This window comes from Pteronotus mesoamericanus, unplaced genomic scaffold (assembly GCF_021234165.1).
Source record: "Pteronotus mesoamericanus isolate MK-2021 breed Mesoamerican mustached bat unplaced genomic scaffold, CSHL_Meso_final scaffold_476, whole genome shotgun sequence".
NCBI lineage: Eukaryota > Metazoa > Chordata > Mammalia > Chiroptera > Mormoopidae > Pteronotus > Pteronotus mesoamericanus.
The window spans coordinates 421,393-439,135 of NW_026555318.1; the positions used below are offsets into that span (position 1 = coordinate 421,393).

Genomic DNA, 17,743 nt, shown 5'->3' on the forward strand with positions numbered 1-17,743 from the left:
TACCTGCGGGTGGGGCTCAGTGCCCGGGAGTAGGGGAAGTACTTTGACGCAGCGTTCTTCTCTGCAGGTGGACGCGAGCACGAGCCCGCGCGCAGGCGCAGTGTCGAGGGAAACCACTTCCCTCCCCGCTCAATCGCGCGGCTGCGCAGTTGGTGTTATTGTGATTGTCGGGCCGCGGCCCCGGATGTGGTGGCTGCGGGGGGGAGATGGCGGAGGCTGAGAGGGTGGCCGCGGCCCCAGGCCCAGTTTCGGGCCCGACGGTCAGGGGCCGCGGCGCTATGTCAGGCTCCTTGGAGCGCGACCAGCAGGTTGAGGCGGCGCAACGGGCCCTGGTGAAGGTGCTGGGACCTTACGAGCCTCTGCTGAGCCGAGTGCAGGCAGCCCTTGTGTGGGAGCGGCCAGCCAGGAGCGCCCTGTGGTGCCTGGGGCTGAACGCGGCTTTCTGGTGAGAAACTGGACCCTTGGAAACCCTCCGAGGCGCGAATTCGTCAGGTTTCTCTGGGGCTCCACCTCTCGCCTCCCCTGTTTTCTGCGCTGCACTGGCTCTTTCCTGTCCCTGCTTAATTTTGCCTCACCTCTCTCCACTCCCGCCTGCAAGCTTCGCACCGCAGTTCTCCGCAGCGCCTTCCAGGTGTCTTCCCTGCTATACCCCCTCCTGCAGCCTTGATCTGCACATCTGGCAGGCGCTTTTGGTAACATCTTGAGCCGCCCGCGGTGAGCGAGAGCGCCTCGCTTTAGCCGGGGAAAGTCGTGTCCTTTGAGGCCATCACCTTCTTTCTCGTGTCTGCTCGGATGCGGTTTGAAGACTCCCCAGAGATTTTGGTAGTTATTATTGGGGTAGGTGCGTGAGGTCTTGCAAAGGTGTGATAAGAAAATCAGCCCGAGCAATATGAATTAGAATGAGCATGTTTAGAATTCTCTTCGCTCACTCAAGGAAGTTTGTGAAGTCTGAGCGTCAGTGAGAGCCTCCAGAACTGCAACTTGAAAGTTCTGAGCTTTTAAAGAACAATTATGAAATAATGATTGTGAGATTTCACCCGTTTGAGAGTTACTGAGGATTGCATCTCCTCCCTGTTCCAAAGAATTAGACATCTGTAGCCATGGTTTAGAGGCAAGGAGATTGAGGATGTCTAATAGTGTAAGTTTTCCTGAGCTGGAAAAGTGGGACTAAAATATACTTGAAGAATCTATGTCATGCTTTGTTACAGTGGAACTGCTGCTTCTCTCAGTTGTCGTTACCTAAAGTGGACTTCGGTCTTCATAGGACCTGCCACTCATATGTAGGGAAGTATTATTGATCAGATTCCCCGGGAACGGAGGTGTAGGGGCGGGGCTTATGCACCTGAATGAAATGATAAGACTATTCTGGATAAGCCTGAAACAGAACAAGGTATGTGTTCCCAAACTTTTTTGTTTTTGCCCAAAATAGCTTTCCCGTTAAAATTGTTGGTTTTAAAACTAAAACATTTATTATCTTTTCTCTGGAAGGAGAATTTGTCAGCTGGAGCAAAACATTTTTGAGTTCATTGACAGGAAGATACAATGTTCAACTGTTAAGTTAATCCTCTCATAGTCTGGAGGAGACTCAGGTTAAAGTTGTCACAGTAGTTTCTGCCATTCGTTGCTTCCAGGGCTTTTAGCAAACATGATGATAAACAACTTTTTTTTAATAGCATTATTTTTTTTTTTTTTTAGTGGGGTAGTGCTTCTTCCTTGATCCCCTGGTACCGACTTCTGTCTTGTTCTCTGTAACCTCATTCAGGAGGGTTTACCAAAGTGACCTTTTCTTTGTTCCTTATGTGTTCCCTTCCCAACCCCAAATCCCACACCATCCAGTTAGAACTTCATTTCCCACATTGGGATTGTACTCCTATAGAAAAAAAAGTTGGTCCTCAGTAAACCCTTTTGTATCAAAATGTGACTAGCTGATATATGAAAACTACCAGGATTTCAATGAATCCTGATTAACTAAGGGTTTATTAATGTACATGGATCAGCAGCATGAAAGTTTTTATTTTTGGGGAGGGGACTTTGTGTGTGCCCCTAGCCTGAAAGAGATTTTTGGGGTAGAATACAGGTGGAGGTCTACATATAAGGAGCTGCTCTTATTGACACACATCTTTAAATGTTACAATGCTAGCGCGACAGTGTTTACTTGTATTAATATGCTGTGTTTAGAACCTCAGATCCCCTTTTCTTACTGGCCTCCTAAAGCGTTGTCGTTATTGGTCTTTATCTCGGGCATTTCCTGATAGGTTGCCTGCTGTGTATCCAGAACAGTGACTTGTTACATTCCCATCACACTCTAAGTAGGTGGGGGAGAAATATAGCAAAATGAGGGTGTGACTCTTGACACCAAAAGCAAATGGATATACTATTTACGGAGAGTACTCATACCTGTGAAGGTTCCAGAATGACTGATAGTGTTAAGGCCCCAGAGGTTAATACGGTGTGGCATTGGCAATCACAGAATTGTGTTTTGTTTTGTTTTGTTTTTTTGTAGTAAGTGTGTTTCCTGCAATGTAGTTTGAGGTTCAAATTGAAAGATAGACTTAACATTCCAGTAGCATCCTATTGAATATGAGTGTTGTTATTTCACTATGGAATGTCAAAGAGTGTTTAATTCGTGGACATTTTAAGTGTTGAGGAAATGAGGAAGGGTCATTGGCTCAGGTCAGAGAGAAATCATCTCATTATTTGTTTTGAATAATGACACATCACTAACTGAAGTGTTTTATACATTTTGAAGTTTTAGATGATCGCGTAGGGGTACAAAAGAATCAGAATTCAGGAAGGTGACCTTTTTTGTATTCTGTGAGGGTTTTTCTGTACCTCTGAGTGTGCCCTCCTATGTCTTAATGAAAAGACGACAAAAGAGAAATAGATGTAGATGCCTTACTACTACAGTATTCAAGGCTTTCACCAAAACAAAAACACAAAAAAACACAAAACAAAAACATTCATTTTCAGAGAAATGATGGTGATTACATCAGAGCTCTTCCAGCCCATTTGGCTTCTGGTCACTGATATATTGTGATCACTGGGATAATAATAGTCATGTCAGGCCTTCATTTCCAATTGCTTGTATTTTGTTTTCTTTTTTCTTTTTCTTCTTTTTTTCTTAATTTTTTCCCCCAATTGCTTGTGTTTGTTTTCATTATCCTCAACACCACCTATAAAAGAGTGATTTGGGGGAAGAATACGAGTATGAGTCAGCAAGAGTGTATCCTGACAGGATCAGAAAAGAACACGTGTGAGTAACTCTAGTTTGACACAGACCTAGGAGATATGGGGGGGACAAATGAGCCCTGGAAATGCGTGAAGAGCACATAGTCCAAGGGGGGCTGAGGGCTGCTCTGAGCTCCTTTCCAGTTTTCAGCGTTCTGTGATTCTAGGTGGTCTTTCAATGCAGACTAGTGATTTAGGGCGATCCACAGGCTGCTTTCACGGTCCGCAGTCTGAGTTAACCTTATCGTATTCTAGGGAATATTATGGAATCTATTGTTTTCACCAATGGAAAAAACCAAAGTGCCCCCCCCAAAAAAACTCCCCAAATTAAAAAATGACCCCAAAAGTGGTTAAAGTTATATAGCAATGCTGATTTAAAAGGTTAGAATTTGAGTAAAAGTAGTGAGGAACAGGAAATGGAAGGGAGGGCCCATTTAAGTAAAGACATTTGTTCCGTGGAAAAACATTTACACAGCAAATTTCAGATGAAATCTGTAGAGCAAATGTGTCTGATGATATATATAGTCTTTAGAGGGTTTTTGTTTCTTTTGGTGGCCAAGAAGACTCCTGAGGATGCCTTGGCCTTTTTTGTTTGTTTGGCCCCTCTTTTGCCATCATTTTTTATCTGTCCTAATTATAAGTTTGGGTGTTTTCTGTTCATTAACATAAGGTAGGTCAGAGCAGCTAGTCGATTTCATTTCTGGTTTTGTGCAAGTGGTAACTACCACCACCTGACGTAGGTTGGGTTAATTTTTTTTACATTCTAAATTACAGTGACTGGCTCATTAACTAGACAGCCACAAGTGCTGCACAATAATGGGCTTTCTGTCCCTATAGGATGAAACGCTTTGTCTGAAGTGCCACTGAGAAACTTACTTCGCAATTACAAAGGAACCCAGAAATAGTGTCTTCTTTGATTGAAAGTAGCCATGTCATCTTTATTTTGTTTGATTGTAGCAAACTCCAATTTACCTGTACTAAAATGAGGTCCCATGGTATAATTAGCCTAAGAGAAAATGTTTAGTTTTGGAATTTCGTATGATTTTTCTGAATACCAGATTGTTTTTCCAGGAATAATATTACTTAGGCTGATAATTAATTGGATTTTAGCCTCTAATAAAGAGGATGGACAGTTTACAAAAGTACAAATAATTATAAATCAATGGATATAAAATTTTACTCTCATCTCTAATAAAAATTCTAATGTAAATGCCAATGAGTACTAATTTCTGCTTCTCAGGTTTTTAAAAAAAAAAAGTATTTAATTTCGGGGCAAATGTGGAAAGATTGGCATATGATAGATAGGAGCATAAATTTGACAGCCTTTCTGGAAAGTAATTTGGCAACATGTATTAAGAAACTTAAAATATTAGTAAGTGTTATGGTGCTGGGGAAAATGGGGAGTGATTGCTAGTGGTTACGTGTTTCTTTGGGGTGATGAAAATGTTCTCAGATCATTGCAATAGTTGTACAGCTCTGCATATCCTAAAAACCATTGACTTAGACAACTTACAAGTAAAGTTTTACGGTATAGAAACTATATCTTAACACTGTTAAAAAGAAAAAGTTAATGCCTTTTGACCTAGTAATTCTACTTAAAGTAGTTAATCATAAGTAACGACAAAGAGTCATGCTTATTGATGTATAGTTCAGCTTCACTGTATTACATCAAAAATTGGAAACGTCCTTGTTCAGCTAGGGAAAGGTTTAAAAGACTAAATGTATATATGTATGATGTTATCATTCTAAAAGTTTCTGATGCTTTTCTGGTGCTAAAGGAAAACAGGTCTATGTATTGTTAAATGAAGAAGGTTTTTAAACCAGATATGCCATATACTTCCATGGAGTTAATATACGTGCTGTTCTTTGGTCTTTATGTGTGCATATTTTTTTTTTTAAGGAAGAGAATAACCTGTTCACATTTTGGGGTATATATGTGGATAATGGGTTATTTAAAAAAACGTTTTAATGGAAACTCTAAAACATACACACAACAGAACAGTATCGTGTGCCACCATATACCCAGCTTTACGCATTTTCACTTGATGGCCAATTTTGTGTCGTCCACACCTCAGTTCTTTTAAACCTTCTCCTTGAATTGGAGGTAAATTCTACATGTCATATAATTTAATCTGTGCTCCAGCATGTGTCTCTGAAAAATAGACTTTAAAAATACTACTACCACTGTCACAAGTAAAAAAAAATGATTTCAGTGTTTCAATTTTCAATTTTCTCATAAATGTCTTTTTTTTTTAAGTAGTTTATTTTGGTTAGGATCCAAACTAAGTCCCCATATTGTGACAGATTGCTCTGTTTTTTACATCTCTTTTACTTTGCTGGTTCCCTTTGAGACTTTTCTCTTTGCATTCTGTTTGTTGAAGAAACCAGTTTGTCCTGTAGCGTGCTGTGCAGACTGGGTTTTGATGATTGCATCCTCACCCATGGCTTACCGCATTCCCCGGTGCTCTGTATTTCTGGTGAATTGGTAGTTGGATCTGGAGGCTTGATCAGATTCAAAACAAATTTTTTTTTTGCAAGTTAGTGTATTAATTTTATTTTTATTTTCTTGATTACTTATATTTTCTAAACTTTTTTCAGTGAACATGCTTGCCTTTAGAAGTAATAAAAATAAATAAAAGGAAAAATTGATTGTGAGCCCACAATAGGTAGGAGTAATGGCCTGTGTATGGGCAGTGAATGCCCAACTTGAGTAATTCACATGCGAGTATCCAGAACTGACTGCATTCGCTGTTGTTTTTGCTAAGTTGGAAAGTTCTCATGCTGATTATAGTTGCTGAAAAATGTTTTGCATGTTGTCTTATCAGACTTGTACACTGTTAAAGCTGCATGTAAATTTTTGGGCCTGTGTGAATAAACATTGCAGGATTAAACTAATCCAGAGGAACATTCCCCTTATTTTCCTTCCATCCCTTAACTATACCGGTCTCAAAAGTACTTTGTCTTCAATTATGTCTGTCCTTACAAAGAGTTCCAGAGTTTACAAGTAGGCTTTCAGGTTACCTCCATAAAATGCCAAGCATAATGTGACCCTCAGGATATCCAAAACATACCTATTGAGAATGGTACTCCCTTTTTGTTCAGGAATTTCATATGGAGCGCTGGTAGAAAAGGAGCCCGCGCTCATCCGTTTTCTTTGATAGACCCCTGAGGGAGCATCGATATTGTCTGGTTTCCTTGGAGGGGTCAACTCTAGTAGTTTGAGGTGATCTTTCTTTCTTCCTTAAAAAAAAATATTTATTTATTTATTTTTAGGGGGAGGGGGAGGGAGAAAGAGAGGGAGAGAAACATTGATAGGTTGCCTCTCACACACCCCCAGCAGGGGACCTGGGCAGCAACCCAGGCATGTGCCCCAACCAGGGATCAACTGGCGACCTTTCGCTTTGCAGGTGGGCATTCAGTTCACTGAGCCATGCCAGCCAGGGCTGATCTTTCTATTAATTAGGTTTTTATCTATATGGAGGAAACTATTTTCCCAAGACATGTTATTTTATACCAAACAAAAACTCCTCCTTTTAAGTTTCTGCATTGGCTTGTTCAATAAAAGGATATATCTAGTCCTAAAATTGACTTATGGACCAGAATTAATCTTGTTCAAGAAGATGTTAGGCTTCATGTCCGAGAAAATACACCCTTTGTAAAACTGTTTACTAATCCACCTTCAAAAATCCAATACCCTTTGTCATAAAAGGCGCTTCATGTCTGACTCCTGCCTCTCGCCCCGTACTCATTCCCTCCCTCTGTTCTTTATGTTTCAGTTCTGTCAAAGTACTTGTCTTAGATATATCATGCCAGCTGGCAGTTCTCCCTATCTTAATGTCATCTCCGTCCCTACATCCTTTGGCCAGTGTTTTCTTACCATTTGTCTGTCAAATTCCAGCTTACATGTCCTCTTTGTTATTATCACCACATCAGGTTATATTGCAAACACACGCACACAGACACGTAAGTACACTTGAAAGTAAAATCCACGTCTTACTCTTTTCCATAACTGGACAGTTTACTCGTCACTGGCATGTAACAGGAACTCAAATGCTGGTGGGATTGAGTTGAAGCATAGGTGGGGGGCTGTAACAGGCCACTAAAATAGTCTGGGTCTTAGAGGAACAGTATTTTTATTGGTATCATCTTTGGAAAACCACCTTTCTCAGGAGAGCTTAATATCCTTCCCTACTGCAGTTTGTATTTGTGTTAGTAATTATGATCTGGGAAGCGGAGATTGCGGACAGTCTGGATGGCCTCCCCGGAGAGCTGTTGCAAGTCCTCTGGAGAAAACAGCGACCGTGCCTCGTCCCACTACTGGGTACAGAAGCAGCAGCGCTGGGGAATGGGAAGCTCTAGAGCCATTATCCTTGGCCTTGTTAAATTTGCTTGTTTGTTGGGATGATCTGGCTTTGGAGAGAGAAGTTAATGGCCTGGGGCAGCTCTAGAGGCTTATTCTGTTAAGTCGCTCTCTTTCTTTAACTTCATGTATTATTACAATATCCTGTAAGTAGTCGGGTGGAAAATTGAAATAGGGTTGTCACTGGTGACTGATTTCTAAGTTTTTGTTTCATTCCATCCCAGTCATTATATTATTTCATTCATAAATATTTTAGTATATACGTCTAAAAGATAGGGATTCTAAAAATAACTTCCATAACATCATCACACCTAAAACAATGAACAATTCCTTAATATCTTCAACTGTGCATTCAGTGTTCAGATTTCCCAGATTGTTTGTAAATATCTATTATGATTAATTCCTTCAAAGAAAAACTAGCTTTTCCTTCATTTTGTTAATGTGATGCCTTACATTTACTGATTTTTGAACACTGAACCACCCTTGCATACCTAGAATAAATCCTAGAAATTGATCATGGTATATAATCCTTTTAATATGCTGCTGAATTGAGTTTGTTAGTATTTAATTGAGTATTTTGCATCTGTATTCAGGAGAGAGATTGGTCTGTGGTTTTTCTTGTAATGTCTTTGTCTGGCTTTGATATTAGAGTCATGCTGGCCTCATAAAATAAATCAAGAAGCGTTCCCTCTTCAATTTTTGGAAGGTTTAAGATGGATTGGTGTTATTTCTGATGAACTGGCTTTTATTTTATTTTTATCCTCACTAGAGGACATTTTCTTCATTGCTTTTGGAGCGAGAGGTAGGGAGAGAGAAACATTATGTGAGGGCAAAATATTGATTGGTTGCCTCTGGTATGTGCCCCAACCAGGGATCAAATCGGGAACCTTTTGGTTTATGGGACGATGCTCTAACCAACTTAGCCACACCGAACAGGCCTGAAGATCTGGTTTTTAGACATAGCTTCAGTGCTTTCTTTCTGGCCTTGACAAGTCATTTTACTTTTGGGGGCCTCAGTTCACAAAGGATATCCAATAAAATTAAATGCTCTAATGCATCTCTACCAGTTTGTTGCCTTATACTCAGGTCTAATTTGGTAGAAAGATGTTTGCTTTTATCATAACAACTTGTTTCAAGGGTGAATTTCTCCCTGAAATTAACAGAATCACAGATTTAAAAGTTGAGAGGGTCTTTAAGATGGTATTTGGTGTAGTTCTCTACCTTTATAGACGCAAATTCCCCATAGTTAAGATAGATGAAATTCAGAAAGTTGAAATGATTTTTCTCAAGGTATATAACTAGGACTTAAGTATATTTACTACAGAGCCTGTAGTGGACATACGGTCTTTTATGAAATTAGTTTAATTGAGTAATGACCTTTCTTCTGTTTTTCATTCTCTTTAGGTTCTTTGCACTGACATCCCTTCGTCTTGTTTTTTTACTTGCATTCAGCTCAATGATCATAGTGTGTATAGATCAATGGAAGAACAAAATCTGGCCAGAAATAAATGGTGAGTTTGGTAGCATTTAGAACACTCTGAACTGGAAATGGTCTTCCCTATAATTTTTACCTTTAGTTTTGGGGGTCTATGAGGGGGTATGTGGAACTGGGAATATCTTTTGATGTTCGAATTACTTGCTTTAGGAGACACCTGGAGGACTAGTGCTCCAGCTGCATGTAGTTCCATAGAACTGAGTTCTGCCCTTCCCATTGCTGAGCCCAGGAGATCTCTGTTGGCTGCCAGAGAGAGCTCGCCCTCATAATGGGCCTGAAGAATAAGCAGGCCTTAAGTAGTCCTCAAGTTTTTACAAGATAACTCACTTCATTGGATACTATGTCTTTACTAAGGCAGTATCAATTTGCCTCAGGAATTTCTTTTAAATTGTATATTTTAAATGCACATAAATGCATTAAGCAACGCATTATGATTTATATGAAGTATTCTAAGATGTGGTTCCTTTCTCAAAGGTTATACATACATAAGAAAATTAAGAAAGTTATAGAACAGTGCCAGAGATGTCGTTGTTCAGCTTGTGATCAGTATGTTTGTCCTGTATTTTTGCCCTAGCTCAAGCCTTCAATGAAGCAAAAGATTTGGACAGGTAGAGAGAAAACTGTTTCCGTTAGTCTGAGGAACCAGAAACTGCAAAGTGTCTCCTGAGACCAGAGAATCGGTAGTTTCACAGGAGTGACTAGGTCTTTAAAAGGAGTACTAGGAAATAAAACTGAAAGTATGTCAGGATTAAATTTTGTAAGCCTCTAAAGTTGGAAGTTTGGGCTTTATCTCATAGGTACTAGGTGGGCATTGCAGATTTTTAAAATTAGAGCTATAGGCTGAGATGCTATTACAGATTAGTTTATGATAGCATTTTACGGGACTACATGGAAGGAGAAAGCGGGAAGGAGGGGGACCAGATAGGAGGCTGTGGCAGTATTTGTGACAAGTGGTCAAAGAGGTGTCTTCGGAAACAAATGCTGGCCAGCTGGGGGAGCTGTGAAGGGGGAGGGCGCGTTGTGACCAATAAATAGGGGTAGAAGAGTAAGCGCTAACCAAGTTTGGGATTTCAAAGCGAGAGCAGCAGGAGAACGGCATTACAGTTAGCAGATACCGGCAACGGCAGGCAGGAGAGCTGGTTTGGATGGGGAGTGAGAGGGAGGAAAATTGGTACGGGTTTTGGACATGTTAATTTTGAAGTGTTGGAAGGATATTCAAATCACAGTGTACAGCTTTTAAATACATTCCCATCCTATTTTGCAGACTTCCAGGGATCATGTCAAAAGACTTTACATCACTCATTGTAGTTAATGTGTCCCTTTTTTAAAAGAATAGGCAGATTTCTAGGGTTGGGGTAGTTATAACATGTCTTGGTAACTTGGTGCACGTCGATGTGTTTGAGCAAACCAGATACACTTGAGGGGCGGGATGAACTATTTTTGGGTGTACCTTGGCTCTCAGCTTCAGTGATTAGAAGAAGCCCTCTTGCTCCATTTGGATCCTCCCTGTCCCCTGCCCCCCGCCCCGGCTCTGCTGGAGAAATGAGCAAGCATCAGGCATCATTCCCTTGTCTGCAGCTCCCTAACTCTGGCAGTATAACACAGTGTCTCCTTTTTATTTTTTCCCCCAAACCTATTAAAACTTGAGCAGTCAGACCAACAGCCTAACATTTTCATGTTTAGTTTTCCCCACCAACTAATGCTGGTGTTTGTTTTAATATTGTAGTGCCAAGACCCGACGCATTAGACAATGAGAGGTATGGAATACTAATTAAATCCATTTTTGTTGCTCTGATTGATTCTCTTGTTGTGATATTCTGGTTACATGTTGTTAACCCTATGCTCTGGACAAAGTGTAAGCTGAGAACCTAGTCTGTTCCAGTAATCATTTTAACAAATCCTAAAGTTCAGGCAGCAATATGTTGAGATGGCTCATGTCCTCTGATATTTAAAAGAGAAGTTTCTGAACATCTTACAGTGCCCTGTAACCTGACATGCCAAGGAATTAGCTGCATTATCCAGCCGTAGTGTGAAAACCAAGAGGCAACTTACTTCATTTGTCTCCTGGTTTTTATACTGGGTCATTTAGTGTTTTCTGTGACCTCTGGTTCCTTAAAAGTTCCCTGGTCAGAAAACACATTGGTTCCTGGCATCAGCAAGCCAAAGATTCCTCTTGTGTCTTACAGCTCCTGCTTTCATTTCTCAGTTCATTCATCCCATATGTGTGATCCAAGTACTTTTCTCTGCTATGGTTTATTTTTGGTTTTGCTTTATTTTCTCTCTGAGGGGCATATCCACTGTGGCCGCCTCCTCAGTAGCAGCGGTGTCAGACTGCGCTTTACTTTTATCCCTGGATTGCGATCACAGCGAATTGCAATGGCTGAATGCAGGGTGACGTTTCTAAGTACAAAGGTCCGTGGAGCTGGTGGCAGGTTTACACAGGAGGATTGGGCTATCTGCTCAAAGGGTTGAGTTGTCAGAACAAGTCTGCCCTCGTAGTCCCTAAATTCAAGTTTCAACCTGGTGAGCCAAGAAGAAAGTCATGCTTCACCTCCAGAGCACCTGGGACAGCCACACCCCTGTCCCTGTTTAAACCCGGAACCATTGGCTGCCTACGCAGAAAGACGAGGGAACCCTCAGCACCCTCCTTTCATGGCTCCCCCTTCTCTCTCCATAGCTGGGGCTTTGTGCACCCTCGGTTACTCAGCGTGCCCGAGCTCTGTCACCATGTAGCTGAAGTCTGGGTTAGTGGGACCATTTTCATAAGGAATCTTTTGCTTTTCAAAAAGCAAAACCCAGGCAAGGTAAGACTCTTCCCTTTTTCTCTTTCATTCCTGGCTCCTCAGTTCAGTTCATGCTCAACGGAAATAAGCCTTTACTCTATATCCAAAGAAAAGACCATGACTTTTGTAGAGACAGAGGCAAGTGAGAGGAAAGGACCTCTGAGCAGCCGCTAGGACTAAAACAAGAACTTGATGACTCCTTTGGGCACTTGCCACTTAGATTAGACCCTCTTTCTGCCCCAAGGTGAGAAAGAAAGCTTTCTTGTGTGCATTCTGTGTCATATTAAACATGTGGTAGGTTGTTGGGTTTTATTTATTTTTTTTTTTACTTAAAAAACCCACCACCAACACTTTCAGAGAGAATATTTGGCTAAGTCCTATTCAAACCAGTTTTGCAGCATGAAAAGTGCAGCCCTCAGGGCTCGCCACATAGAAAGAGTTTGAATAGACTCCCAAAGAGAATCATCATTGAATGCAAAGTGACTAGGTACATCTGTCATTCTGATACGTCCATACTTTACTCATAGGTCATAAAGAATGATTTCAGTCACATCTCTGCCTTACCTCCCTTCTTTACCCCAGTCCCCTGCCATGTAGCAGAAACTTAATCCTGTTTCCTGACTCCCCCAGTTCTGCTTGCTGAGCTGTGGGATGCTGACCTTTTTGGCCGTCTTGGGCCGCTACATCCCTGGGCTCCTGCTGTCCTATTTACTGTGTAAGTATGGCACATCCCTGTGAGCTTGCTCTCCTAGCTTTTCCAGCCACAGCCTACTCTGGGTTTAGGGAGCGGACTTTTATATTTTGGTTCCCTAGGAAATGACCTTTTTATTTTTTTCATGATCTGTTTAGTGTTATGAAAATATCATATTACTGTATAGCAGGCTCCCCACATATGAAGTCCTTATCTTACCAACTCAGCTTGAGAAATTGAAGAGGGTCCACTAACATATATTCCATTACCAGCTATAAAGGACTGTCCGTCCCTATTTAATGAGAGAATTTTTAGAGTCAGTATATATTGTGTAACAGCAAAAACATAACTCTTAGGGGAATCCTCTACTAGCTTCCGTTTACCCTAGAGTACTACCCCCCCGCCCTTGGAGCACAGTTTTATACCTTTAGTTACTTCCTGCTGGCATGAAGTCTGCTTGCTTGAGACTGGAGGAACTGAATGGTTATGGCTGTGGCCATTGCATAGCAGACGCTCACCTGATTTGTTGTGTAATTTCTGAGCCATCGTTACCATTTGACCTTGTTTGTGGCTCAGTGACATACACATGCAAGTGACTACACTGCCTTGTTCTGCCCTCAGTGTGTCAGCTCTGTAGGTGGCTGTGTAAGTGCCTGCCCTCCAACAAAACCTCCCTCGTGTAGTAGGGGAGACTCGTGAAGATGACCAGCAGAACTAAGCATAACTGTCCACAGTAAGCGTCTAAGCCCCTCAGAACACGGTAGCAGAGGGGCAGGTAAGACTGTTCTGTGCAGCCCCTTCTCCATGTTGCCTTATTTCCCACTTCTCTCAGTTATAACTGCCATGATGTGGCCCCTTGCTGTGTACCACCGACTGTGGGACCGAGCCTGTGTGCGACTGAAGCCAGCTCTGCAGCGGCTGGACTTTAGTGTCCGCGGCTATATGATGTCCAAGCAGAGAGCGAGACACCGTAAGTTTTAAAAAGATGCTTCCTTCTACTTGGGCAGTTTGGGGAAGGGAAGGGAAGCCCATAGGTCTGACATAATGGGTCGGTCCTCAAAAGTAGGACAAGTGGGGTGTGGTTAGTGTGTAGGGGATGATAGGTAAAAGTGCTATTCTCTTCCCGGGAAATGGATGCAGGCTTACCAATTTTTCTCATTTGGAATTCAAGACACTCCCATTTTAAACAAATCTGAGACAAGCTCTCCTGTGTTGAATAAAAGACTGTGAAGATATCCCTAGTGTTCGCTGCTTTTTATGAAGCATTTTCTGTATGCCCAAGCACTGTCCTGGCTGCTCTCCATACATCATTTTATTTAACCTTTACAACAACCTTGAGAAGAGGGGGGTATTATCTTCCTTTTCCAGTTGAGAGAATTGAAGCTCCCAGTTATTAACTGGCAGAGTAGGTCTTTTAAACCCCCAAGTCGGGCCTCTTCAGTACTGAGAGCTGCCAAGATGATTTCCAGCTGCTGTCTCAGAAGCCAGCAGAGTACTGGCCTGAGGTCCTCCAACACAGTGGGGACAGTTGCATGAGCTCTTCCTCTCTTGCGGGCTGGTCAGGCTGGGTGTTTCCTTAAACCCTGGCCTTCAAAGAGCCCTGCATCCTCCTGGGGCGGCCAGTTGAATGAGTATCAGTCCTCAAAGGCCTGACTTAACTAAGGCAAGGCATCTGTCTCCCTTTGGCCTCTGCGATAGCGTCTGCTTTCCGCCTTGACATCCACTGTGCCCCTCAACGATCCTGAGAGCTGCTGACAAGCCTGGCAGTTGGTCATTGTCTAGAGCAAAAAGGGTTGGGAGAGGGGCCGGGGGAGGGAGAGCTCTTGGGAGAGAGCTCTTTCTCTTCCGTGTTAACCAGTGTACCTTTCTACTTAGGCTCTGCAACCCACCCTCAGTCTTAGGGCCACATTCAGAGGGGTTGGTTCTCTTAGCTGTTCTCATTTTGTGCCTTCAAAGTCCAAAGCGGGTGGGGGTTTCCCCTCAAGGGAAAGCATCAAGGCCTCGTGCTCTTCCCATGCAGTGCGCCGCAGAGCTCTGCACCTGGAACGAGGTGCGGACCACAGTGACAGCGAAGAGGAGCTTGCTGCCTTCTGTCCTCAGGTATCTTGGGGGTGGGAGCTGCCCCACTAGCTAGTTTTCTTTAGCTCCCTTTCAGCCATCTGGCATCTGGCCCCTCACAGTTAGGCAGTAAACTCACGGCTCACACCCCCCCGCCCCTTGCCCCCGTGAGAGCCCAGGCATGAGCGTAACGGGCGCTCCTGTGAAAGGAGAGCTAGTGTTGTGCTGGGACTTTGTGCATAGATCTCAGTTTGAGCCTGATGACCAGCACACCCTCTTCCATGTCTCCCTTTAACTCCTCCCGTCATGGCAGAACCTCTGGAGCTGGTGTGATCATCTTTTAAAGAGCCCTGCTCACCTTTGGTTGGGCAGTGTGCGTATCCTCCAGACCACCTGTGGAAAGCATTCTCTGGATAAGTTTGCTTAAGAGTAAGTAGCTGGTTGACTCCCAAGACTGCTTTCCTTCATGTACTCAAGATTGACGACTAGGGTGTTTTCCTTGGGGGAGCAACCTAAAAATGGTCAAGACTTAGAAGTCCCCATCCACTCCCAGTTACACTGGTGGCTGAGGGCAGCCTTTAGGGCCCACTAATTAGTAAAGCTTTTCCTGGGGAAGTGCATCTGTTCTCAGTGGCGTCGTCTCTTCATCCTTGTCAATCTTTTCTTTCCTCAGCTGGATGATTCTGCTGTTGCCAGGGAGTTGGCCATCACAGACTCTGAGCACTCGGATGCTGAGGTTTCCTGTACAGACAATGGCACATTCAACCTTTCACGGGGCCAAACACCTCTAACAGAAGGCTCTGAAGGTGAGGTCAACCTTGGATCTGCGTTGATAATGGCTTTGACTGTTCCTTTCAGCTTCCTTGGACACGGGATACTGCCCTCTCCTCTCCCTTGTCCTGAGTAGGGGCCCAGGTGCCAGAGCAGCCCTGGGGGTGTGGCTGCAGCCGGGACGGCATGGCTGCTCTCCTTGGAACCCTCATTTCTGTGGTCGCCTCAGGTTGTAGGTGCATGGGGGGCATAGTGGGAGAAGAGGGGAAGCTCTGGCCAGTGGAGGTCACAGCAGTCTAAGTGGAGGGGAAAAGCTGACCAGCGCCACAGGTTTTAGCGCCCCTACCCGCTTTGATACCCAGGGAGGAAAAACCTGGTTACATAGGACTGACTGTGTGGGGCTGGGGCCAGGCTCTTGCCATGTCTCAGACACCCTTCTATTCTTTCAGACTTAGACGGTCACAGTGATCCAGAGGAATCCTTTGCCAGAGACCTTCCAGACTTCCCTTCCATTAATGTGGACCCTGCTGGCCTGGATGATGAGGATGATACCAGCATCGGGATGCCCAGCCTGACGTACCGCTCCCCACCAGGGGCCGAGGAGCCCCAGGCCCGCCCTGCCGGCCGGGACCAAGCTGCACTGCCGGAGCTCCTGCTTGACGCCCTGCCTGCAGGATCCAACCTTACCAGCAACCTTGCCGGCCTGGTCTCCCAGGGCATGATCCAGCTGGCCCTGTCAGGGGCCTCCCAGCCGGGTCCTTCCGGCCCGCCTCCCCGGAGAGCGACCAGAGGTGTCCTCCGGGCCCCCAGCTCAGACCTGGACACCGATGCTGAGGGGGATGACTTTGAGCTTCTGGATCAGTCAGAGCTGAATCAGCTGGACCCAGCTAGTTCCAGGAGCCACTAAAGCAGAGACTCCTTCTGGGGGTCACTGTGGTTTAGGTTTTTATTCTCCTCATCCCACTAAAGGTGAAGGGGCAAGGGAAGAACCTAGGTCTCATCCCCTGAATTACATGTGTGGGCCTGGTGGCCTGGCTGGTGCTCAGGGGCCTGCTGAAAGAGGGTCCTCGCTTCCCCACCGCCAGCTGGACACCCGTTTCTGAGCCCAGTCAGTGAAGTGAGAGTGCACTTCCTTAGGGGGCGCTCTCCATCGGGATGGTACTTGGGGGGAACAAAGGAGTCGGGGGTATCGGTTCCCCTTTGAGGGGGTGCTGCTGTTTGCTTCTAGGTATGGGTGCTTGGGGGCCCTCAGTGATAGAAGAGCCCTTCGTTTCCTTCCTCCTCCTCCACCTCCCTAGAGGTTCATGTCAGGCAGCAGCTGGAACGGTTGCATTGTCATCCTTCCCTTTTGCTAAGCCATGATTTGATTTGTCTTTTTCTAAGCGAGCTTACCCTTGGGTTCTGCAGAGCAGGCCTGTTCCCTCTGGCCCAGGCCATCCTCATTTCCTGAGGCCTGCCCTCCCGTGCTCTAAATCACTGCTTGTGAAATGGAGGAAATGTGAACATGCTGTGGGGTGGGCCTCTTCTCCATTACCTAGGGCTGTGGGGTCGGCTGGCCGGGAGGGTGAGGGCCTGCCTCTCTCATGGTCTCACCGAGACTGGTGGAGCTGCCTGGTTGTCTTGGTGCTGCTAACCCCTGGCTCCATTTGACCATGAGCCTGAGCAGCTAGCAAAGCAATACCATACCGTACCCATTTCCACGTTCCTGTTCCTCCCCCCCTCTCCTCTGGAGAAGCAATATGCCACGGGGGTTGCCAGAGTAGCACTTTACAGATGGCTCAGTGGCGTTCATCCCCGGAGCCACCAGCTCTTCTTGCACCAGCTCTTCTTACTCCCTATTCAGCTCCTTTAATACCTTTTATATTTCATTGTTTCCCAACTTGGTGGGGACTCTTATGGATGAGCCCATTTAGCAAGAAAATGTAAGGAGCAGAGACCCCTCTAAGGGGTATCTGTTAGACTGCCCTTAGTAAAATCGTGTCAGACAAATAACTAAAATTGATGATTAGTTCTAAACCTGTGCCAGCTCACATCTTCTCTCTGCCGCCCTGATCAGAGCTCAAGCCAAACTCTCCTGACTTTCTCTGCATTAACCCTTTGCTGATCCTCAGGGACCACTCCCCCAACACCCCACACCTGAGTGAGGGATGCTGGACAGAACCCATTTTCATGGGCTCCAGGTGGGAGTGTGCTGACATGTTTGCTCTTGGTTGATGGACAAGGTAGAGGCCAGGAAATGAAAATAGTTAACAGTGAGAAGGTAGAAGAGCTACGTGCCTGTTTCATAGCCACCTTTGTGTGAGGGTTAGGGGTGATGGCATCTCCCCACCTTAGGGTTCACAAACAGATTTTGGACA

At 44.4% G+C, this 17,743-nt stretch overlaps 1 protein-coding gene across 1 annotated transcript; it reads left to right on the top strand.

The window, feature by feature from the left end:
• Positions 1 to 174: 174 nt before the first annotated feature.
• On the top strand, positions 175 to 17,629 carry RETREG3 (reticulophagy regulator family member 3). Its single transcript, XM_054593868.1, has 9 exons — positions 175 to 445; positions 8,993 to 9,099; positions 10,810 to 10,840; positions 11,761 to 11,887; positions 12,497 to 12,581; positions 13,390 to 13,527; positions 14,578 to 14,657; positions 15,289 to 15,421; positions 15,836 to 17,629. Exons 1-9 carry the CDS (start codon positions 207 to 209, stop codon positions 16,291 to 16,293), a joined length of 1,398 nt encoding a protein of 465 aa, XP_054449843.1. The 5' UTR covers positions 175 to 206; the 3' UTR covers positions 16,294 to 17,629.
• The last annotated feature ends 114 nt before the right edge of the window (positions 17,630 to 17,743 follow it).

Coding starts and splice junctions, on each gene's coding strand:
- RETREG3 (XM_054593868.1), top strand. CDS start 207: ATGGCGGAGGCTGAGAGGGTGGCCGCGGCCCCAGGCCCAGTTTCGGGC. Junction 446..8,992: donor GGGCTGAACGCGGCTTTCTG/GTGAGAAACTGG, acceptor CATTCTCTTTAG/GTTCTTTGCACTGACATCCC. Junction 11,888..12,496: donor AAAAGCAAAACCCAGGCAAG/GTAAGACTCTTC, acceptor TGACTCCCCCAG/TTCTGCTTGCTGAGCTGTGG.